At 50.5% G+C, this 22,853-nt stretch overlaps 2 protein-coding genes across 2 annotated transcripts; both read left to right on the forward strand.

Moving 5' to 3' along the window:
• Positions 1 to 1,220: 1,220 nt before the first annotated feature.
• Positions 1,221 to 4,652, forward strand: POLE4 (DNA polymerase epsilon 4, accessory subunit). Its single transcript, XM_034425825.2, has 4 exons — positions 1,221 to 1,469; positions 2,042 to 2,126; positions 2,997 to 3,038; positions 4,480 to 4,652. The coding sequence occupies exons 1-4, from the start codon at positions 1,251 to 1,253 to the stop codon at positions 4,491 to 4,493; spliced, it is 360 nt and encodes a 119-aa protein (XP_034281716.1). The 5' UTR covers positions 1,221 to 1,250; the 3' UTR covers positions 4,494 to 4,652.
• Positions 4,653 to 6,809: 2,157 nt separating this feature from the next.
• LOC117670564 (uncharacterized) lies at positions 6,810 to 22,407 on the forward strand. Its single transcript, XM_087890912.1, has 7 exons — positions 6,810 to 7,062; positions 10,731 to 10,811; positions 17,016 to 17,149; positions 17,895 to 18,168; positions 19,022 to 19,206; positions 20,795 to 20,835; positions 22,133 to 22,407. The coding sequence occupies exons 1-7, from the start codon at positions 7,020 to 7,022 to the stop codon at positions 22,308 to 22,310; spliced, it is 936 nt and encodes a 311-aa protein (XP_087747038.1). The 5' UTR covers positions 6,810 to 7,019; the 3' UTR covers positions 22,311 to 22,407.
• Positions 22,408 to 22,853: the final 446 nt, after the last annotated feature.

Here is a 22,853-nt window from a genome sequence, read left to right on the forward strand (position 1 = left end):
GAAAAATGGGACTTATGACCAGTTTTTCACACTTCAAATCAAATCAAACCAAACCTTCATTGTCAATGCACCACCTGTGTCCAATGGAGCAGCCCCTCCCCCCCCAAACACAGAACACATCTCAATACTCAATGGCCGCTGCAGCATCCCCAAGGTCACGTGATCAAAATTTGGACACTCGGCAGGTGGCAGGTCTTTGGGGTGGTTGCTGTGTCCCTTTTGCAACCTCCCTGGCCGCCTTCTGACAAGCAAAATCAATGGGGGGGGGGGGAAGCCAGATTTGCTTAATGGCCATATGATTTACTTAACAACTGTGGCAACAAAGATGGTAAAATGAGGGCAGCCCTCTGTTCCTCTCCATATTCTAATTATTGTCAGGATGGAAAGGTGGGTGGTGGACGGGTGAAATCCTTGGCAGGATACCAGGCGGTTCTTGACACGTGGCTGGCACTTCCGAAAACAGCCCCAGCGTCGGCCGGATGAGCTGGCTGCTAAGGGAAACTTCTGCCAAGCCTTATATACTGAATTTATACATCTGTCCAGCTCAAATCCTGTACTATGGGAGATTAAACGGTGCTTAGAGCCAGATCAAAACATGAGAAGTGTGAGGTATGTAGCAGATTAGAAAAAAATAATTAACACATCCCGGATGTGATTTTTGGGGGGAGGGGGGCTTTTAGGGCAGCCTGTCTGACTTTCTGCAAGATTTAACAGGTGCGGACTTCAACTCCCAGAATTCCCCAGCCTGCTGGCTGGGGAATTCTGGGAGTTGAAGTCCGCACCTGTTAAATCTTGCAGAAACTGAGTAAGAGGGATGTAGGATAGGGGACAGAGCTGTCCTTTGGGGTTAATTCATGCTTCAGTGCATTTGCAAACGCAGAACTGGGGTTAGGATAGAATAGAATACAGCTGGAAGGGACCTTTGGAGGTCTTCTAGTCCAGCCCCCTGCTCAAGCAGGAGAACCTATGCCTTTTCAGACAAGTGACTGTAAATCCAGCAACGCCACGTGTTGTGTGAGTGCAGCCATGCAAGGGCAGCGGCTCCTCTTCTTCCGAAACCCCTGCATGCCATTACATTCCGCAAAGTCACGCCTTCGCCACGCGATGGCGCCCGCGGGCACCCATCCTTCCCCTCTCCTTCTTCCTCCCTCCCTCCCTCACGCAAGGCGGCGCCGGAGGACGTAGGGGGCGTGGCTGGCAAGGGATGGCGTCAGCGGCGCTTGCGCACTAGCAGCCCCGAGGTGGCCAAAATGGCGGCGCCCGCGGCGGCGGGGGGAAGCGCCGCGGCGCCGGAGGAGCTCGAAGCGCCGGTAGCCGCGGCGGTGGCGCCGGCAGCAACAGCGGCGGCGGTGGCGGGGCCTTCGCGTCCGGCTCGACTGCCTCTGTCTCGCGTGAAGGCGCTGGTGAAGGCCGACCCGGACGTCACCCTCGCCAGCCAGGAGGCGGTCTTCGTCTTGGCGCGCGCCGCGGTGAGTGGGCGGGGCTGCACTTCCCGGGCCAATCAGGAATCGTCTTGCTTGCGCCGGGGCGTGGCTTCGCCTTTTTTTTTAATTTTCCCCTCGGGCCGCCAGAGGGCGCAGTTCCGTCCCTCCCGCTCTGGGCAGCGAAGGCGCCGCAGGCTTCGAAGAGGCTGGGATGGGGCACCACGCGGAGATCCCGGCCAGGCTGGTACAAGCGCTCCGCTCAGGCTCAGAGGTTAACGAGACTCCCAGCTCAGCAGGCGGCCAAAAGCCCATGGTTGCCCTCTGCGGAGATGCTCTGCCGCTGCCAGTTAGGATTCTCGGCCGGCGGCGCCCTCTTTGCCTGTCCTACCTTGCAGGGAGGGGGCTGTGCTAGCCATGGTGGGGGCCAGGTCTGCTGGGCAAAGCAGGGCCAAGAGGTGGGCGGTCCCCTTGCAGGGAGGGAGACCCCTGTGGTGGGGGTCTAGCATCCTCCCCCCCCCCACCAGGGACCCCCTGCCTTCCACACCTGCAGTGGAACCGCTCAGCGTCTCTTGGCTGACCTGCCTCCCCCCAACCCCCCCCCCCTTCTGCCTCCCCAGGAGTTGTTTGTGGAAACCATCTCCAAGGACGCCTTCATCCACACCCAGCACGGGAAGAGGAAGACCCTGCAGAGGAAGGACCTGGGTGGGTCAGCCTTCCCCTCCCCCTCCTCCTTTCTGCAGACCCCGCCCCCTTCTAGCACTGACGATGTTGCCAGGTTGGGTCATGAAACGTCTGCAAGAAAACCACCAAGCTCAGAGAGCACCAAAAATTCCCCCCCCATCTTCCCTTCTACAAACCCCACCCCCTTCTAGCACTGATGATGTTACCCAGCTGGATCATGAAACGTCTGCAAGAAAACAATGAAGTACCAAGGACCCCACAGTCCCCCCCCTCCTCCCCCCCTTCTACCACTGACGCAGGGCGTGGTCTGTGCAGCTTGGCTCCAGCAGCTCCAGCTGAGCCCGCCTACCATTTGGGGAGGGGGTGGAGGGGGAAACTGCCATCCTGGAGCAGGTGGCACCCCCCCCTTCCCAGCCTTTCACAGTTCTCCAGGGCCCGTCCAGTGGGCTTCACTTGTGCATTGGTCCTCTGTCCAGTCTGCGGGTGGCCCAGGTCTCACCCGAGTGGGCCAGAGCCATGACAAAAACGATCACCTGGTGGTAACGTTTCCAACCCGCCCATTACTGCTCACAAAAAGCTTGTGGCTTTTAATAAAATGCGTGGGTCGTACAAGGTGCTGACGGAGTCCAGTTTTCAAATGTTAGTCTTTGGGTTTTGTCAGTTGCGTGGGCTCTGGTGGGACGAGGGCCTTGAGCTGTGTTTAATTTTTTTTTCCTTACCACGAATTTTTATTCGTGATATTTTCCCCCCCCCCGGTAGAGTTTTCTATTATATTTGTTATTCTGTTCTAAATTTCCTGGAGTCAAAATGATTCAACAGCATGCTCACCAACAACAAATCTTTATTAAAAAAAACAAACAAACAAACGGGTGTCGATTTTTCCTTCTGCAGACAATGCCATTGAAGCCCTGGATGAGTTTGCCTTTCTGGAAGGTAAGGGGTCTGTTTGGGTATCTGCCTGACTTAAAATAAAGTATTTTAAGGACTCATTTATTTAACAGATTAACAGAGTTGGAAGGGACCTTGGAGGTCATCCAGTCCAACCCCCCGCACAAGCAGGAGGCCCTACACCATTGCTGACAGATGGCAGCCCAGTCTCTTCTTCAAAGCTTCCAGGGATGAAGCTCCCACAACTTCCGAAGGCAACTTCTGTTCCATGGGTTGATTGTTCTCACTGTCAGAAAATTTCTCCTTAGTTCCAGGTTGAATCTCTCCTTGATCAGTTTCCTTCCATTATTCCTTGTCTGGCCTTCGGGTGTCTTGGAAAATAGCTTGACCCCCTTCTTCCTCTCTGGGGAAGCCCCTCAAATATTGGAACACTGCTCTCCTGTCTCCCCTGGTCCTTCTCTTCACTAGACTAGCCATGCCCAGTTCCTGCAACTGTTCTTCATAAGTTTTAGCCTCCAGTCCCCTAATCATCCTGGTTGCTCTTCTCTACAGCTTTTCTAGAGTCTCAGCATCTTTTTTTATAGTGTGGTGATCAAAACTGGATGCACTATTCTAGGTGTGTGGTCTTAGAGCCTTGATGGTTGTGGGGCTTCCCCCAAAGGCTGCCTGTTGGGAGACCGGTGGGCTTCCTTGGGTGGTTGGTGGGCCACGGGGAAGATAGGCTGATGGACTAGACAAGAGTTTCTCACATTTAGTAACTTTTAAAAGTGGGTGGATTTCAAACTCCCAGCGTTCTCCAGACAGCATTTTTTGATGGGTCGACTTCAACTCCCAGAATTCCTTCTGGTTGGGGAATTCTGGGAATCGAAGTCCACCCGTCTCAAAAAGTGGCCAATTTTGAGCAACCCTTAGCTGGGCCTAGCTGCATATTTCTCCCCCTTGCCACTGTTTTGTGCTATTTCTGGTCCCTAAGGGCCAAAACCTGAACAAAGCCCTCAAGAATTTAAGTGGTGCAAGCTATTCTAATTAAATTGCAAGACAATTTAAAAATATTAGACAAAATTAAATTGCAAGATAAGGAAAAGAAGAATTAGGGGCAACACGATAGCAGGATTCCAAAGCACCAGAAGGCAGGACAAGAAACAATGATTGGAAATTAATCAGAGAGAGAAGCAACCTGGAATTAAGGAGGAATTTCCTAACAGTGAGGACAATTAACCGATGGAACAGCTTGCCACCAGAAGTCATGGACGCTCCATCACTGGAGGTTTTTAAGAAGAGGCTGGTCAGCCATTTGTCTGAAATGGTATAGGCTGGACTAGAAGACCTCCAAGGTCCCTTCCAGCTCTATTCTCTATTCTATTCTAAATAACAGAACAGAAATACCGTATAATTTAGTCCAGGAAGCACAGAGATAAAATATTTTGCCAAGGAGAAAAATTGAATTCTCAAAAATGTGTTTTTTGGGGGGGCGTTGGGTATCCAGGAACGCTGGACTGACCCGTTCGGAAGACGCGTGCCCAGAAGGAAAGACCGAGGTGCTGCCTCCCTCTTCGCCTGTCAAGGAAGAGCCTCCAAAAAATCCCTTTGTATAGAGCCAGTTGTGCGATTTGTACATATGTGGTGTTATTTTCTCTTAATACATGTATTTTTTCCATATCCATTTTGCAGTCTGGATTTTACATGGCTCCGAAGCCTATCTGTGGGAATTCAACAGGGGCGAGGCCTACCCCCCCACCCCACCCCGGGTGCCCAGATCTAGGGGGCGGGGGAAGCGAGGTTTTTTTGGGTCAGGCAGCTCAGCTGCCGCTTTCTTCTTCTTCCACCCGCTTCCTCTTTGGATGCCAGTGGGCAGCTTTGCTCTGCATTTGCTGGGTCTCTCCATGCCAGCAGGAAAATTGATTGGGGTGGTGAGGAAGATGGGCATGTTGGTACTGCCACCCTCCAAGCCTTGGCATTCCTTGGAAAGCGGTGCCATCTCCCCTGGTTCTGCCCGCAGGGAAAGGGCCTCATTTTCACCAAATAAAAGAGAATATGTGGGGAGGGGGCTGTCCTTTCGCTTTGAAACCCTCTTCCTCTGGGGCAGAAGGGGGCCTGTAAGGGAGGGGAGGAATAAAGAGCCCGAGGGGACAACTTTCTCCTGATGGAGGGTGGCAGAGAGCCAGTGTGGTCTAGTGGTAGGGCACCAGGCAAGAAAGCAAGAGGTCATGAGTTCAAGTCCCACTTTATCCTTGAAACGTTAACCTCATCTGGGTGCCTTTGGGCCAGTTACTCTGTCAGCCCAGCTCACCTCACAGGGTTGTTGTGGGGAAATAGGAGGAGGAAGCTGTGTTTGATAGGTTGGGTTATTTGTAGAAATACTAAAGGTGGCATAATGATATGAAGGAAAGAAAGGAAAGAGAGAAAAGGGAGGGAGTGAAGAGAGGAAGGAAAAGGGAGGGAAGAAAGAGAAAAAGAAAGAAAGAAGGAAGGAAGGAAGGAAGAAAGAAGGAAGGAAGGAAGAAAAAGAAAGAAAGAAAAGAAAGAAAGAAAGAAAGAAAAAGACAGAAAGAAGGTTGGAGAAAACTTCTCAACCCTGGGAGTGGAATAGTGAGGTGGGTCTCCAGGGGTGTCTTGGCAAGTGTTGCTGGGACCACCCTCAAGTCCCTCATGAGAAAATCCACGAAGGAAATGGGTGGGTGGGTGCCCGTGCCCCCCACCCTCCTGATTCTGCTGCTGTGGTTTGAGTGCTGGGGAAGGTAGGTATGGTGTGTGTCCTTTGGAGAGGGTGTGGAGTGGGGCATCTGTGGGGGTCTGGCACACACACACACACACACACACACACCCAGGGCAGAAAGAGCCCCTTGTACTCCTAGGGCAGTGTGGTTCAACCTTTTAAGAGGGCTGGACTTCAACTCCCAGAATTCTCCAGCCAGCCTTGGGGGTTGAAGCCCCTCCCCTCCTGAAAAGGGGCCCAGGTTGAAAAAACACTTCGTTTAGGATAGCAAAAAATCCAGAGTTTCTTTTCCGACTCCCAAATTTGATTCAAAAGGCAGAAGCTCAGGAAGGTTGGCTGACCAAAGAGCCCCCTTGTTAAATTCCACTCCATTGGCATTCCTGCTGGGCCAAATTAAGGAGAAGGCTGCTTCTCAGCAGCCCCAGGACGGACGGACGGATGGACACTGTTTGGAAAGTTCCCGACTTGGTGCCCGTTTAGTTAGTGTTTGTGTGCCCAGCATGCTTGCATCAATGTGGGCAGTGGGCAAGGCCTCCGAAGTGCCCATCTTGTGCCCATCGCTTTAGTGCAGCCTCTGCAGAGGGCACGGGCAGCCTGAAAACCACAGCCGCTCCCCTCCCCCAACCCGGTTTATTCGCCCGGCAGCATCTTTTGGGGAGCCCCCCTCGTCCTTGAGAAATCCCCCTGAGCACAAAACTTGGAGCAATCCTAAAATAATAAAAATAAAAAAGTAAAATAAAATTAGAAAAATAAAATAAAAAATAAAATAACAAAAAATAAAATAGTGCATTTTAAAAAGCTTGATCTGAGTTTTACTGAAAGGCCGGGAGGGGGGCGTTTCCTTTGGGTGGGGCAAGTGGGGGGGGGAGAGCTCCCCTTGCAGAACTGGAGAGGGGGCTGCTCTCCCCTCTTGGAAGGGGGGGGAGACCCTTTCTTGTCACATTTGCATAGGCTGCTTGGGGTGATTGAAGTCCCTTTTTTCTTTCTTATCTTTTGGTGATCAAAGAGACACTCAGCCCCCCCCCCCAGCCTGTCTTTCTTCTTTGGGACTTGAAAGGCAGACGGGGGGAGGGGGAGCTCCAGGTGGGGCCAGTCCGGCCACCCCCTGGGGGGATGCAGACCCCTTTCTCACCTGGACAGGCTTTGAAGTGGGGCCGGTGCCCCCCTGTCCAGCCGTCCCCCTGTCCTGCCAGGGGGTGTCCTGAGCTGGCTCCAGAGCTGAATGACCCCCCCCTTCCTCAACTGGTCCTCAGTATAAATCCCCAGGAGTGACCCCCAGACACAAGCCGGGAACCTTCCTTGCTGGAACCATGCAGCTCCTGGCCTGGCTGACCTGTCTCTCCGGCCTCCTGGGTAAGTCCTGACCCTGACTGGCTCCCCCAACCCCATTTGGGAAATATGGAGGGGGCTGGGCACCCGAAGGGCCACTGCAGAAGGGGGGGGGCTTTCCTTGCAGGAAGATTGCAGGTGGCCCTCTGAGCAACGTTGGCTCCGACTGCCTTGCCCATGCTCCTCAGCCAGCACACTCAGATGGCTGGGGATGATGGGAGATGCAGCTGGAGGGGAGCAGGTATGAGCGAGGAAGAGAGCCAGGTGAGTCCACGGTTGCAAAAAATTAGGAGTGCGGCCGCACCTTTTCCTGGTCAATGTTTACTCGGAGGGAGAATTTAAGAGAAGAACAGAGCTGGAAGGGACCTCGGAGGTCTTCTAGTCCAACCCCCTGCTCAGGCAGGAGACCCAATGCCATTTTGGGCCAATGGTTGTCCAATCTCTTCTTAAAAGCTTCCAGTGATGAAGCTTCCACAACTTCTGGGCAGAAGCTGTTCTCCCTGTCAGGAAATTTCTCCTTAGTTCTGTGTTGAGTAAAATTTCTGAGTGGGAAAAGGTGCTCTGAGCAAAGAGTCCTCCTGCCTCAGGGCCTCAGCCGGCCAGGCAGGCTCCCAGGACGATGCCCCCAGCCCCACCTCCCCCTCCCTCAGCTCATGCTCTGGGGCAGAGGACAGGGGAGGGTTCGGTGAGGTTGCCTGATGGCTATTGCCAAGAGCTGAACAGAGCTTCCTTGTTCAGGAGCACTGTATCCAAAAACAAGTGAGGACAAAGAAGGAAGATGCTCGTATCCCAGAGATGCTTGAGTCAGCACCAGGCTGTGGGGGGGGGGGGAGCCTTCCCAGCTTTTTCTTCAACCTTTTTGCTTTTTTCATTCCATTGAAGGCCCCCTTCTCTCCCCCTCCCCATGGATAATTGGGAGAGCTGAATGGAACCTCCATGTTCAGCAGAGGGCTAGACTAGAAGACCTCCAAGGTCCCTTCCAATTGTGGCATTCTGTAAGGGTCTCCTTGAGCAGGGGGTTAGAATAGATGGTCTCTAAGGCCCCATTCGGCTCTGTTATTCTGTAAGGGTCTCCTGCTTGAGCTCACACTATTTTTTTTTTTTTTAACAAACTACCTCTTGGAGCAAAGCACCCAAATAAATAAATTTCTCCATCCCTTAATCTCCAGATTACAGGAGGGAGCAGTTTAGGACCTTCCTGATCCCAGCAGGGGATTAGATCTGCCGCTTCACCTGGGCTGCCCAGCCTTCTTCTTCCTGGCTTTAAGGCGTCTCTCGGCCAGGACTGGCTTGGAAATCAGTCCCTCCCGTGGCTTTCAGCCTAAGGAAGGCAAGCAGAGAAGGGACTTCCAGAAAGGCTTTAAAACGACCTTCGACGGCAGTTCTGCTTCAGAAAAAGTCTGTTGCTCCCTTTTGCAACAGAGGGAAATACAGAATTTAGCCTCATCAATTGTCTATTCTATGACTCACTGCCTTTAAAAGTTTTCAGATTTTTTTTTTTTTTAAAAAGAATAAATTACATTAGGGCCAATTCAGGACCTGCCGGGTGACTTTCAAGGGCCAGAGACACTCGCACCAAGGACCCTGGTGACTGCAAGAATGAAAACACACAGGGAGGGGCAAACAATTTAAATTCTGGCCAGAACTCTCTCTCTTTTCCCCCCAAACATGCAGCTCTTTTTTACTGGGCTGGCTTGAGCTAAATTTTAAATTGATTTTAAATTGGGTTGTTTTAATTTACGGCCAGAATATTTAATTATTTTAATACTGTTTTTTAAATTTTGTATGCTTTGTTTTTACTTAGGCTGTGCACCGCCCTGAGTCCTATTTGGAGAAGGGCGGTATAGAAATTTAAACAAATAAAAATAAATAAATAAAACTTTTCTTCAGCTGCGATCTTGGCTCTTGGGATAGATTCAGAATTTGCACAGCTTCACTCTGCCAGGTGTTTTTAGTTTGGTTGTGTACAGGGAGTCTTCCACTTACAACCAAAATTGAGCCCAGCGTTTCTGTCACTAAGTGAAACATGGGTTAAAATGGGTTTTGCCCCGTTTTACGACCTCTCTTGCCACCGTCGTTAAGTGAATCACTGCCAGTTGTTAAGTTATTAACACAGTTATTAAGCTTCCCCCCCCCTTGACTTCGCTGGCCAGAAGGTCACAGGCGTGGATCACGTGACCAGCAGGGCACGGCAACTGTCATAAGTATGAGTCAATTGCCAAGCGCCTGAATTTTGATCACGTGACCGTGGGGATGCTGCAACGGTCATAAGTGTGAAAAATGGTCCTAAGTCACTTTGTTTGGTGCCATTGTAACTGTAAATGGTCGCTAAATGAAACTGCTGTGTATTAGGGGAAAATCCTGCTTCTTTTTTTTTTTTTATTGATAAAGTTTTTCAAATACAAATTTTTCCCCCTTTTCCCCCCCCCACTCCCTAACCCCCCTCCCCCTCCCCTCCCCCCATGGCTTCTGCAAGATGAAATCCAAATTAATATCACAATATATAATACTTTACCACCCTTTTACACCACCCCCTATGTGCTAAACATTTCTTTCTAACATTATTATTATGTCCCCGGTATACTATACGTTTCAAAACAGCATTCGGCTATAAAACTATATAATAGATTAATTTGGCATTTATTCTACTCATAATCTACCCATTTCCTCCACCCCCATACGTATGTCTCTTAATTCAAATCTTTTAAGTATATTAATATCTAAACATAACATCCCTTTTCCTAAACTGAGCAATCAGTAACGTTACCTTGTACCATATCAATTTTGTTTCACCCACTTTCCTACAGGTTTACCATACATAATATATTTAATTTAATATCTTTATTCTTCTGCCCATATCACTAAGAGATATTTCCATATATAAATAAAACCCTCAAGTGACTTTAAATTTGTATTCCATATAGTATCTTCTGTAATGTCTTTCAACTAGGAAAATCCTGCTTCTTTATCGGATCCAGAAAAAATGGCCAAGTGATTGTAAGCCTCCCAGAGTTGGGTTCCCTTATGGGCAGCCAATCAATCAATCAATAAAACAAACAAACAAGCAAACAGCTAGCAAGAACTGGGCTCTGCACTTCAACATCAGGGGCAAGACTCGGGGGTGCCCCCTCGGGCCCAGGGACCCAGCCTTCTCCATCTGGCCAGGATCAAAAGCCCAGCAGGACGAGGTGAAAGGCCCCTGGAGGAAAAATAGAATTTTTGCTGGAGGAAAAAGTGGTTTTGGGGGGCCAGCCTGTCCAGGACACCCCCAAACTTCAGAAGTTGTGGGTGCCTCCAGCACTGGAGGCTTTTAAGGAGGGCCTGGACAACCATTTGTCTGAAACGGTATAGGGCTTCCCGTTTGAGGAGGGGAGGTTGGACTAGAAGACCTCTAAGGTCCCTTCCAACTCTGTTATTTTATGATATTTTATCTATGCTGTTGTGACTGAGCAGCCAATCAGTGGAAGAGCTTGCGTCGTGGAGTTGTGGGGGCTCCATCGCTGGAGATTTTCAAAACTAGTCCAGCCAGCTAGTTGACCAGGATGGTGTAAGGCTCCTGCCTTGAGCAGGGGGTTGGTCTACATGACCTCCAAGGTTCCTTCCAACTCGATTGTTCTCTTCTGAGAAATTCTTCCTTGAGCTTCTGAACTCCTCCACCCTGCAGGCTATAAATCTGCCATTTGTGCCCCCAGGTGCCGGAGTGGCCGGCCGAAACCTGCCGGCCGAGCGAGGTTGTTGCAAGAGACAAAGCCGCCTGGTCTTCCTCGGACACGGTGAGTGAGTTGGGACGAAGCCCTTCCTGATAAAACTGAATTCATCCTCAGCTTTGCTCTGGGGGGTTTCCTTTGCAAGGCCCTTCCCTCTCTCCTGTGAGGGTTGGGCGGGGAAAGATCAAAGAATTTAAGAAGATCAAAAGATCAAAGATGACCGAAGAAGAGACTGGACAGCCATCTGTCTGAAATGGTATAGCCTCTCCTTCCTGAGCCGGGGGTTAGACTAGAAGACCTCCAGGGTCCCATCCAGCTCTATTCTGATTGAAGTGCAAACCCTTTCTCCCCCAAACTCACTGAATGGCCAATTCAAGAATCAAGGAAGGCAGGAGAGAACTGGGTTTTTTTGGGGTGGGTGGGTGGGGGTGTTGGCACTGCCTTAGCGGACCTTCCAAAATTTGCAAATACCGGAGTCAGTCAACATCTGGGGAGGAGGCTCTGTGTGAAGCCTCCCACAATACACAAGTTTTCCTGCCTTTATTTTCTTCATCCAATTGAGAAAGACGGAAAGAGAAATAACTCCAGATGAAGGTAGAGAAGGGGGGGGGTTGTTGTTTACTTCATCCGTCATTTGACCCATTGGTCAGCTGCAACTGGACAAATCTTGCCAATCTCCCTGGAATATTTTGGAAAGGATGACCTTTGATATCACCCCAAATCCTCCCTGCCTCCACTTTCCTTCCTCCAGAGCCCCCATCTTTTTTGCAGGAGCCTTGCTGGAGGCAAGAAAAAAAATATTTTATTTCATTTATCAAATTTATTTGCTGCCCATCTCAGGGTTCAAGGCGACTCTGAGCATCTTGAGAATCCTTGTCTCTTTTTGGGGGGCGGGGGGGTGGAGCATGGGAGACCCCAGAAAACCTTCAAGATTTCAATCAGAATAGAGCTGGAAGGGGCCTTAGAGGTCTTCTAGCCCAACCAGCTGCTCAAACAGGAGACCATATACCATTCTAGGCAGATGGTTGTCCAGTCTCTTCTTAAAAACCTCCAGTGATGGAGCATCCACAACTTCTGGTGGCAAGTTGTTCCACTGGTTAATTGTTCTCACTGTCAGGAAGTTTCTCCTTAATTCTAAAGTGCTTCATTAGTTTCCATCCGTTGCTTCTTGCCCTGCCTTCAGGTACTTTAGATAATAGGTTGACCCCCCCTTCTTTGTGGCAGCCCCTCAAATACTGGAAGACTGCTATCATGTCACCCCCCTAGTCCTTCTTTTCTTTAGACTAGCCATTAAAGGTAAAGGTTCCCCTCGCACATATGTGCTAATCATTCCCGACTCTAGGGGGCAGTGCTCAACTCCGTTTCAAAGCCGAAGAGCCAGCGCTGTCCGAAGACGTTTCCGTGGTCATGTGGCCGGCATGACTCAACGCCAAAGGCGCACGGAACGCTCTTCCCTTCCCACCAAAGGGGATCCCTATTTTTCTTTCTTTCTTTTTTTTTACAAACTTTATTCAATATAAAAAGATAAAAATTATACAAAAAGTTCTTAACTCTAAAAATACATTCAAAACTACTTATAAACAAGACTAACAAACAAATATAATGTATATATATTTGCATACTTATATATTATAGACAGGTAATCCTGTTGGGTCCCTATTTTTCTACTTGCATTTTTTACGTGCTTTCGAACTGCTAGGTTGGCAGAAGCTGGGACAAGGAACGGGAGCTCACCCCGTTATGTGGCAGTAGGGATTCGAACCGCTGAACTGCCGACCTTTCGATCGACAAGCTCAGCGTCTTAGCCACTGAGCCACCGCGTCTCTTAGGCTAGCCATACTCAATTCCAATTTTTTTCCTTCCTCGCCAGACGTAAAGTCTTGGTGGGGCTTTCTCCGTGGGGCTGGGTGGGCAGAGGGTCCAGGCGTGAGCAGATCCTCAGACCTCAAGAGGGTCCCCTTGGCTGCCCTTTGGCCCCATCTTGGCAGCTGAGTCCCCATCGCCCTCCAAGGGTCTCCGAGAGGAAGCCCTCTGAACACCCCAGGCTGCAACTCCCTGGTCTCAAAGCCGGTGTGTGTGATTATTATAAAGAGCCTTGGTGGCGCAGCAGACTAAAGTACTGTTAAGTAGCACCAGCTGCCTGCAATTACTGCGAGTTCAAATCTCACCAGGCTCAAGGTTGACTCAGCCTTCCATCCTTCTGAAGTAGGTAAAACCCAGATTGTGGGGGCAATAAGCTGACTTTGTATAAAAAAGAACACCTCTGGGGGGGGGTCAAAAGCCCTACTAAGCAGGTATATACAAAAGAATGAGGGCTGTTGCTTAACGCATTGTAAGCCGCCCTGAGTCTCCGGAGAAAAGGCGGCATATAAATCGAAGCAATAAATAAATTAGCCATTCATTCATTCATTATACCAATTTATGGGGCCGCCCAACTCACACACAGGTGACTCTGGGCAGCTTGTGGTTGTTAGTTACGAAGTCGTATCCGACCCATAGCGGCCCCATGGACCACATTCCTCCAGGCCTTCCTGTCCTCTACCATCCCCTGGAATCCATTGAAGCTCACACCGACTGCTTCAGGGACTCCATCCAGCCACCTCCTTCTCTGCCGTCCCCTTCTTCTTCTTTTGCCCTCCATCGTTCCCAGCATGAGGCTCTTCTCCAGGGAGTCCTTCCTTCCTTCTCCTTAGGTGGCCAAAGGATTTGAGTTTCCTCTTCAGGATCTGGCCTTCTCAAGAGCAGTCAGTCAAGGTTGATCTCCTCTAGGACTGACCGGTTGGATGGCCTTGCAGTCCAAGGGACTCGCAGGAGTCTTCTCCAGTACCAGAGTTCAAAGGCTCAATTCAGGGCGGCTTACAATGCGTTAAGCAATAGCCTTCATACTTTTGTATATTTTTATACAAAGTCAGCTTATTGCCCCCACAATCTGGGTCCTCATTTCACCTACCTTAGAAAGGATGGAAGGCTGAGTCAAGCTTGAGCCTGGTGAGATTCGAACTTACAGTAATTGCAGGCAACTGGTGTTAATCACAGTGCTATCAGTCTGCTGAGCCACCAGGCCCAGGTATATGAGCAGCTTACAACGTTCAAACTCCACAACAGGACAACCTCACCTTGTCCTTGGCGTCAGGAACACAAACCAGCCAACCACTTGATTGGGGAGTAGTGAAAAAGTGAGAAGAAGGTCCCGGCTGTGATTTGGGGTAGAAACAGGATTTTTAGTGCCGAGAGAAGAGAGCCGGGCCAGAAGGGCAGCCTGGAGGATGCCCAGCTCCGCCATTCATCTCCCACCAGGCCAGCCACACGACCCCAAGACCTCCAGGGACCCAGGTCATCCTTGCAAAGGACATCGGAGTGTGTTTGGGATGACCCTCTGAAGCAGGAGGTCTTCTGGAGGCAGTGCCTGAAAGGGGAAGGGGGTCCTCCTAATGGAGCCAGGATGGCCACTTGTTGGGGATGCTGGAGGGGTGGGCTAGATGACCTCCAGACCTCCCTCTTGCTACCTTAAAGCATGGGCTCTGCACTGTTTAGCCTTTAGGTGGACAGTGCAGAAAACGCATCATCGCAAGGAAGGACCCCAGGTAGTCTTATGGTTACCGGCAATGGGGGGGGTGGGGAAGAGAGGGGGCCAAGATCTGAAGGGGGCCGAGATCTCTGCAGAGGGGCTGGGGTGAGGGGGGGGAAGGGAATCTTTGCCTCCAAAGATAAATGTCCCCCCCCTTTTTTGGGGGGGTGAGAGACAGCAAACCAATTAGTAGGGCTATTATTCCTGCAGCTTTGAATGCCAAGGACCACCAAGGGTTGTATTGTTGGCATCCTTCCTGCTCTCCTCTGCCCCCTTCCTCCTCCTCCCCACCCCCCAGCCCCCCAGCCATGATTTTGTATATTGGCCTCTTTGCTGATAATGGCCTGTCTCCCCCTCCCCCCAGTTGCTAATGCAACACACACACACACACACACACACACACACACACACACACACACACAGGTCCTTCCTTCCTTCCTTCCTGGCTGGCACCTTTCCACTCACTCAGCCCAGCCTTTTCGCATCCTGGACAGAAGCTTTGCCATTCTTCCTGCAAAAATCTCTTTTTTTTATTCCTGGGTTCTGCCCAGTTTTGGCATTGCTCTACTGTACCCCATTGGGACAATAACCATATGGAAAGTATTAATGTAGCTCTTTCTCTTTCTCTCTTATGCGTGTCAGGGAGATGTCTGTCTGTCTGTCTGTTTATCTATCTATCTATCTATCTATCTATCTATCTATCTATCTATCTATCTATCACCTCCTGCAATTTAAAAAACTGATTAAGTAGCAAAGTGGGGCGGTGTTTTATCTTCTTCCTTTGGCATTTCAGTGCTGAATGATGATTGATTGATTGATCACATTTAGAATATAGAATCCTAGGCTTGGAAGGGACCCTGGAGGTCTTCTAGTCCAGCCCCCTGTTCAAGCAGGAAACCTTCTATCATTCAGAAACTGTCTGGTCTCTTTCACACAATGGGAGTCTTGATTTGGGTGGCGTCCAAATAAAACGCGTAAAAACATAAAAACTGGATATAAAAATGTAAAACATAAGAGGCCAGGATAGTTAAAGTTGGACATTAAAGGTTAATTAAAAGGCGGGGGAGGGGCTTCAGGGCGCTAATCAGCCCACCTCCATTATGTGGGGCCAGTAATGGTGTGATAATTGGTGCAATTAGCAATGGATAATGGATGTGATAATGTGATGAGACAGTAATAGTGATTAGCGCTAGCAGTTCTCTGCTGTCTGTGCTTGCAGGCTACAAATTGCATTGAGAGTCAAATTCTGAATATCCATCCAGCAGGAGGCTGTTTGGGAAAAGGGAAATACCGTTCTGTTATTCCATTAAATGGGATGCAAAATGGGAGACCCATCTAGGGGTCTGGGAATGCGGAAAAAGAGGCAGCCTGTTTGACAGACATTTTATTATATACAGATTTATTGTTGGAGCTTCATAAGGGCTGAATTTTGCAAGGGATAAAATTCCAAATCAATTGTGATCATTTTCGACTTTGGAATTAGGCAAGACTAATTGCAGGTGTGTGTGTGTGCAAAGATAAAAGCAACAAAACTAGGCAAATAATTTTTGGGGGAAAAGGGATGAAAATTGGAATAATAACACTGTGGAGAAATGGATAAGATGGCAGGAGGAGACTGAATCTCATGGTCACGTACCACTTTATTCCACACTACAAAGCCCTAATAAGACCACACCTAGAGTACTGCATCCAGTTTTGGTCACCAGACTACAAAAAAAGATGCTGAGACTCTAGAAAAAGTGCAGAGAAGACCAACTAAGATGATTAGGGGACTGGAGACTAAAACATATGAAGAACACATACAAGCATATAAGAACTGGGCCTGGCTAGTCTAGTGAAGAGAAGGACTGGGGAGATATGAGAACATCTTCCAATGTTGGAGGGGCTGCCACAGAGAGGAGGAAGGGGGTCAAGCTATTTTCCAAGGCACCTGAAGGCCAGACAAGGAATAATGGATGGAAAACTGATCAAGGAGAGATTCAACCTGGAAATAAGGAGGAATTTTCTGACAGTGGGAATAATCAACCCATGGAACAGAAGCTGCCTTCGGAAGTTGTGGGAGCTTCATCCCTGGAAGCTTTCAAGAAGAGACTGGGCTCCCATCTGTCAGAAATGGTGGAGGGTCTCCTGCTTGGACAGGGATTGGTGGTGGACTAGATGACCTCTGAGGTTCCTTCCAACTCTTCTGTTATTCACCCAGGTCACGGTTGTCCCAAAGGTGCTTTTCCAAAAGGCAACTGGACTTTCTTGGGTTTCTTGAAAACGTTTCAGAAGTGAAGAAGCTTCTTGGGTGAGAAGTGCAATGTTTTCAAGGACAAAAAAACCCCAAGAAAGTCCAGCTGTTTTTGGGAAAAGCATCTTTGGGACAACCTTCCGCTTTTCCAGATGTTGGATGAAGGGAACGTGGCTTGTTCCCTTTCTCTCTTCTTGCAAATGGTGCTACAGCCAGCAGGATAGGTGGTGACTTTTTGAGAATTTATCTGAATCCACAAAGGGGACGAATCTGACCAACACAGCAAGTTTGCTCCTCGCTCGTACAAAACTCTGGTTAAAGCCTGGCTTAGGAGGAGGGGCACCTGAAATCCTGGCTCACTGAAAGGTTGGGGGTCTCAGGGTGCTATGGAAGCAAGAGCCTTTTTGGGGGGGGCTGGAGGAGATCCTGACCCAGACAATGCCCTGTTGGTTTTCCTCTCCCTCCCCAGATCTTTCAGGCAGCCCCGTGAGCGTTGATGTGGGGCTGTGTAGGAGCCTGCGTGGCAGGGGGAAATCCTCCCCTTCAGGATGTCCAGGTCTTCCCAGAGAGCTTTCCCTGTTGAACTTCCACCAGACCCTCAAGGTGAGGCTTCCTGTCCTGGGGCGGCAGCTTCCCCTCTTCCAGAGGTGGCCCTCGCCATCTGGGCTCAGCTGGCCTGGCCAGCCTTGAAGACTTCCCTGGCATCCCTACCCTTAGGCCCATCCTGGCCAGCTGGGTGCAAAGCCTGCATTGGGGGTGGGGGCTTCCTGGTAGCCCACACAGAGCAACGTACAGAGGGACGAGGGCCCCACAAGGGGTTTTGGGGTGCTGGTCTGGATGGGCGCAGGGCGGTTGTAGTCCGGAGAGGCTTCTGGGCGAAATCTTCTGCCAGCGGGATACTTTGGCCGGGGGGGGGGGAGGAGGAGGGGAAGAGAAGAATCCATACAGGTGGTGGGGTGACATCTGGGGGTCCAGGCTGGCTGTTCTTGCTCTGTTGGCAGCATCAGCCAGGAACCACCGGGGGGGGGGCACCCTCAGCCATGATACAACCTCTGGTCACATCCCCCCCAACTCTTATTCTGAAGAATGATCTGAGCCTTTCCTGGGGACCCCCTACCCCCCCCATTCCGGTCCTTTTCTTGGCAGCCAACCCCTCGGGGACCCTGGCTTTCTGCTGGGTTGGGTCTCTGCCTTCTCTGCCCTGACTGAGGGTTTCCTGTTGGCCTCCCATCCACGGACCGATCAGATCGGTCTCTGGGGCATCCTGCGCTCCTCATTCCCCTGGCACCATTTGGCTTCTACCTGATGCCCGGGCATTAACTTAGCCTCCCCGCCCTTGTGTTTGCAGGAGAGGCCCTCGCCGTGGCCAGCCAGGCCCAGGGGAGACCCCCACTCCGAAGGCTGCTGCCCACCCGGCTCCCGCTGCGAGCCCAGCCGCCTCCTGGTGCAGGACCGCTGGCTTCGAGACGGCCCTCGGCAGGTGGAAGTGGTGGACGGCTGCCAGTGCAATGCCAGCCCAGACGAATGCCTCCGGTCGCCAGCCCTGAAGACCTTCTTTCCCGACTCCCCTCTGGAGCAGACCCTGGACGTGGGCAGGTGTGCCGGCCCCCCACCCGCCCGAGGTGAGCCAGCTGCGGCATCCAGCCGAGCGGAGTTCAGCATTGCCAAGATGAGCCCTGGCTGGGATGGGGAGCATGGGAGTTGGCTGGGATGGGGAGCATGGGAGTTGCTTGGGGTCCCGGGGTGGGGAGGGCTGTCCTGCAAGGGCCAGAGAGCTGTTCCCCCCTCCCCATGAAAGCAGGCAGAGCTCTGGACACAAAAGGCTGCCTTAACTTCCTACCTCAGGCTGCCTCTCCACTGCAACCCAACTAAGATGAGATGAGATAAGATGAGATGAGATATGAGATAAGAGACAAGATATATAATAAGCTGGTTATTAAGACCAGCTGCCTGCAATTACTGCAGATTCAAATCTCTCCAAGGCTCAAGGTTGACTCAGCCCTCCATCCTTTCTAAGGTAGGTAAATTGAGGACCCAGTTTGTGGGGGCAATAAGCTGACTTTGTATAAATATACAAAAGGATGAAGGCTATTGCTGAGCACATTGTAAGCCGCCCTGAGTCTCCGGAGAAGGGCGGCATATAAATCAAATTAAAAAATATATATATATAGGATAAGATAAGATAAAAGATAAGATGATAAAAGATAAAAAGATAAAATAAGCTTTATTGTCATTTTTTTTACCATGGGCACCCACACTAACTAACTAACTAACTAACTAACTAACTAACTAACTAACTAATTAACTAACTAACTAACTAACTAACTAACTAACTAACTAACTAACTAAGCAAGTCCACCAGGAACAACCCAGAAAAGAGCCACGTGTCCATTTGTGCAAAACGTGGCTTTGCCACTGGGCCCGGGGTGTGGGCAGCTGGTGTCCGGTGGGTGACTCTCTCTGTCCCTCTGCCAGGTGGGCCCTTCTGCGTGCCAACGGCGTTCGACTCGGTCCTCCTGCAGGGCCCCAACGGGAAGCGCCTGGTCCGGATGCTGGGGGGCTGCCAGGGCCAAGGGGCCTCTTGCTACCGGGTGCCCCACTGGGAACATTACTCGGAGGTGGTGCTGAACGCCGAAGGGAGGAAGAGAGAGCAACGGAAGGTCTGTTCTTCCTCTGTGCCTCCCCGTTGCCCCCTGCCCCAGTTTTCCCCCAAGGGCATGATATAGCCCAAGTCACCGGGAAGGGTCTCGGGGTTAGTTTGGGGGAGAAGCAGGAGGGAGGGGCATCAATCCAGGTGGGATCCAAGCAGCATCTCTCCTGCAGCTGGTGTTCCTAGGAAAACCCACCCCCATAATTTGGTAGAAACCTGGAATTCCTACATCAACTATGACTGCTCCTTAGGGCAGTTTTGATTACTCTAAGTGTCTTGAGTAATTTTAGACAAATTGGTGGTGTGCTAAGAACTGTGGGCCACGGATGAGTGTGAGCTCCTTTATTCAGGCATGGTCTACCTTCAAAGAGGCCCAGTCCTCAGCTGAGGCTATCTTGGCTGTTCCTGGATCCGTTGGCATGAATGCCAGCTGGGAAAAGGGGCAGATGCCTTGAACTGGGTGACCTTGGGACAATCTCCCCTTCTCTCTCTCTCTCTCTCTCCCACCTCAGAGGGTTGTTGTGGTGGGGGGGGGGAGAAAGGAGGATCAGGTCTCTTCGCCATCTTGACATTTATAAAAATAATATCAGGCAAAATAGCCCCCCCCCAAATTGTTCAAAATAATAATCCCCCCAATGTCACTGTTGGATTGGCAAGTTTTGAGATCCTGGGTATGGGGGGCTGGGAGGCCGGGGGAGGGCTGAAGTCACAGCACCCCGACCCTGGGCACCTGGGCAGAGCTTGGTCCCAACCTCAAAAAAGGGGCTGGGAGGAGGGGAGGGGAGGGGAGGAGAAGAGTAGAAAGGGAAGGAGATAGAAGCGGAGAAGAAGAGAGAGGGGAAATAGAGAGGGGACAGGAGAAGGAGAGAAGGAGAAAGGGAAGGAGAGGAGGAGGAAGGAGGGAAGGAGAGAGAAGGAGAGGGGAGTAGAGAAGAGAGGGAGGAGAAAGAAGAGGAAAGGAGAGGGATGTTGTAAAAATGGGTAAAAAAAGAAAACAGATGGACAGTTTCATGTATTTTTTTTCTTGAGGGTTTTACTATTGAAACTATAACGAAAGATAATACAGATGCTACAGCACATCGGTTTAGATGTTATTGCATACTAGTTAATATTTATATGAAAATTAAAATTTTGTGTAAAAGGTAGGAGTAAATAATATGAAATAAGGAAAATGGAATGTAAGAATTAGGAATATGTTTATAAGTATTGAAATGTATGATACTCAAGCATCGCGCCATTCACACAGTGATATGTATACATTAAAAATAATAATAATAAAAACTTGATAAAAAAAGGGGGGGAGCTGGTAGCATTTAAGACTGGCAGGTTGGGAAAGCGCCCTGCCCTTAAGAGGCGTTGTGAGGTCGAAAAGGGGTGCCAGCCTCACCCATCCTCCCCAGCCACGGGTGCCAGGGACGGATGTGCCAAGGGGAATTTGAGAATTGGATGATGCAAAAAAAGGACTGATACCCTTTATTTGCGGGGGGGGACCCCACAGGCCAGGCCAGCTTCTTGCAAAGATAGGCCCCCCCTCCCCCCCCAGCCAAGTGAAAGGAAGGCAGCCTTTTTCTCTGCTCTTTGTTTTGCAAATCTTTCAGGAAATTGACCTGGGAAGGTGCTCAGGAAGATGCCAGCTGAGGTAAGGAGGCAGCCCAGATGCAAGGGGTGGGGTGGGGAATAGCAGGCGCACACACAGGGGCACCCCCCCCAAAAAAATCACACACACACACACACACACAGAGCCCCAGCCATCCCTCCCTTTCATTTCCTCCCGGGGTGTGTATTGGGGTCCTGGGATTAGAGCAGTGACAGACAGCGGAGGGAGGCTGCCCCATTTGCTCCTGGTCTAGGGGTGTCAAGAGAGCCCATAGCCCCCCCTGCGCCGCCCCCCCAGAGACTGCAGGGGGGAGGGGGCCCACCTGGCTGCCATCCTTTGGGAAGGCCAGGACAGGAATGTGTGAATAGCTGGGAATTCAACATCTGGGGAGGAAGAGAAAGAATGGAGAAAGAGAGGAAGTGGAGAATTCTTCAAAATACAATTCGGAGGCCTTTGGATCAGTTCTGATATCTCCATCTGTCATATATTTCTCTCTCTCTCTCTCTCTCTCTCTCTCTCTCTCTCTCTCTCATCACTCTCTTTATGGTGGGGGAGGGGTGTTGCTGCTTTGCTGCTTTTTATGTGTATCACTTTTTTTTAGTCTCATCTGCCTTACCAGAACACTTTCCCTTTCCTTTCCTTTCCTTTCCTTTCCTTTCCTTTCCTTTCCTTTCCTTCCTTCTCCCTTCCCTTCCCTTCCCTTCCCTTCCTTCTCCTCTTCCTTTCCTTTCCTTCCTTTCCTTTCCTTCCGTTCCTTTCCTTTCCTTTCCTTTTCTTCTCTTCCTTTCCTTTCCTTTCCTTTCCTTCCTTCTCCTCTTCCTTTCCTTTCCTTCCTTCTTCTCTTCCTTTCCTTTCCTTTCCTTTCCTTTCCTTTCCTTTCCTTTCCTTTCCTTTCCTTTCCTTTCCTTTCTTCCCTTCCCTTCCCATTAACTTCCTTTCCTTCCCTTCCCTTCCCATTAACTTCCTTTCCTTTCCTTCCCTTTCCTTTCCTTCTCCCTTCCCTTCCCTTTCCTTCCCTTCCTTCTCCTCTTCCTTTCCTTTCCTTCCTTTCTTTCTCCCTTTCCTTTCCTTTCCTTTCCTTTCCTTTCCTTTCCTTTCCTTTCCTTTCCTTTCCTTTCCTTTCCTTTCCTTTCTTCCCTTCCCTTCCTTTCCCATTAACTTCCTTTCCTTCTTTCCTTTCCTTTCCTTTCCTTTCCTTTCCTTTCCTTTCCTTTCCTTTCCTTTCCTTTCCTTTCCTTTCCTTTCCTTTCCTTCCCTTCCCTTCCCTTCCCTTCCCTTCCCTTCCCTTCCCCTCCCTCCCTGCCCTGCCTCACTGCTCCTGTCTTTCTTCCTTCCCCAGGGAGCCAGGGGGGACGAGAGCCGCTGCCAGTCACTGCATCCCTCATGGCTACGAGACCAAGACTTTCCAAAGCCGGACTGGGGAGCTACGCACCATTTTTGTCATCCGGACGTGCAAATGTGGACCTGAACGGTCAGGAGCCGCCAGGCTGCCTCACCTGTGGAGCCGCAAGAATTGAAGGGAGCAGCCGCGGCCTGCTCCTCCCTCCCAAGAGCGCCTGTACCACCCTGGAAAGAGAGAGAGAGAGACGGTGTATAAATAAAATTTATGCAGAACGGGAGGGTCCAGCTGGTGGGTTTTGCCTCCCGGACACAATCATATGACGGAGCAAAAGTTCCAGGGGGATTTTGCTTGCAACTCCAGCCGGGCTGCATTTCCTCCTTGGGGGGCTGCAAAGAGCGAGGCTGGGGCAGGCTGCCTTTTGCTCTGTCCCGAAGTGCGATTGTCCTTCACGGGGTCACCCAAATCTAGCTCTATTCACACAACCTCTTCCTCCAGGTTTAATCCAGGGCCGATGGCTGAATTTGCACAGCAATCCAAACTGGGCTAATTCTAACCAAAGGGGGCCAGAACATCACGATGGCAACCCAGAATGCATCATCGAAGCCCCCTGCCCCATATATACAATGCCTGGTGTGGGGTCTCTTCGGTTTTGGGGAGCCTGAGATTTGAAAAACCTTTGGGCTGAAGGCTGGACTGGGGATGGCCGCCTGCAGCAAAA

This window comes from Pantherophis guttatus, chromosome 1, assembly GCF_059756535.1.
Source record: "Pantherophis guttatus breed Tessera chromosome 1, ASM5975653v1, whole genome shotgun sequence".
Classification (NCBI taxonomy): domain Eukaryota; kingdom Metazoa; phylum Chordata; class Lepidosauria; order Squamata; family Colubridae; genus Pantherophis; species Pantherophis guttatus.

What these genes read in the sequence shown, in the direction of transcription:
- POLE4 (XM_034425825.2), top strand. Translation starts at nt 1,251, where the DNA reads ATGGCGGCGCCCGCGGCGGCGGGGGGAAGCGCCGCGGCGCCGGAGGAG. An exon ending in TCGTCTTGGCGCGCGCCGCG is followed by an intron (nt 1,470 to 2,041) that starts GTGAGTGGGCGG and finishes CTGCCTCCCCAG; the next exon opens with GAGTTGTTTGTGGAAACCAT. An exon ending in CCTGCAGAGGAAGGACCTGG is followed by an intron (nt 2,127 to 2,996) that starts GTGGGTCAGCCT and finishes TTCCTTCTGCAG; the next exon opens with ACAATGCCATTGAAGCCCTG.
- LOC117670564 (XM_087890912.1), top strand. Translation starts at nt 7,020, where the DNA reads ATGCAGCTCCTGGCCTGGCTGACCTGTCTCTCCGGCCTCCTGG. An exon ending in ACTTCCACCAGACCCTCAAG is followed by an intron (nt 17,150 to 17,894) that starts GTGAGGCTTCCT and finishes TTGTGTTTGCAG; the next exon opens with GAGAGGCCCTCGCCGTGGCC. An exon ending in GGAAGAGAGAGCAACGGAAG is followed by an intron (nt 19,207 to 20,794) that starts GTCTGTTCTTCC and finishes CAAATCTTTCAG; the next exon opens with GAAATTGACCTGGGAAGGTG.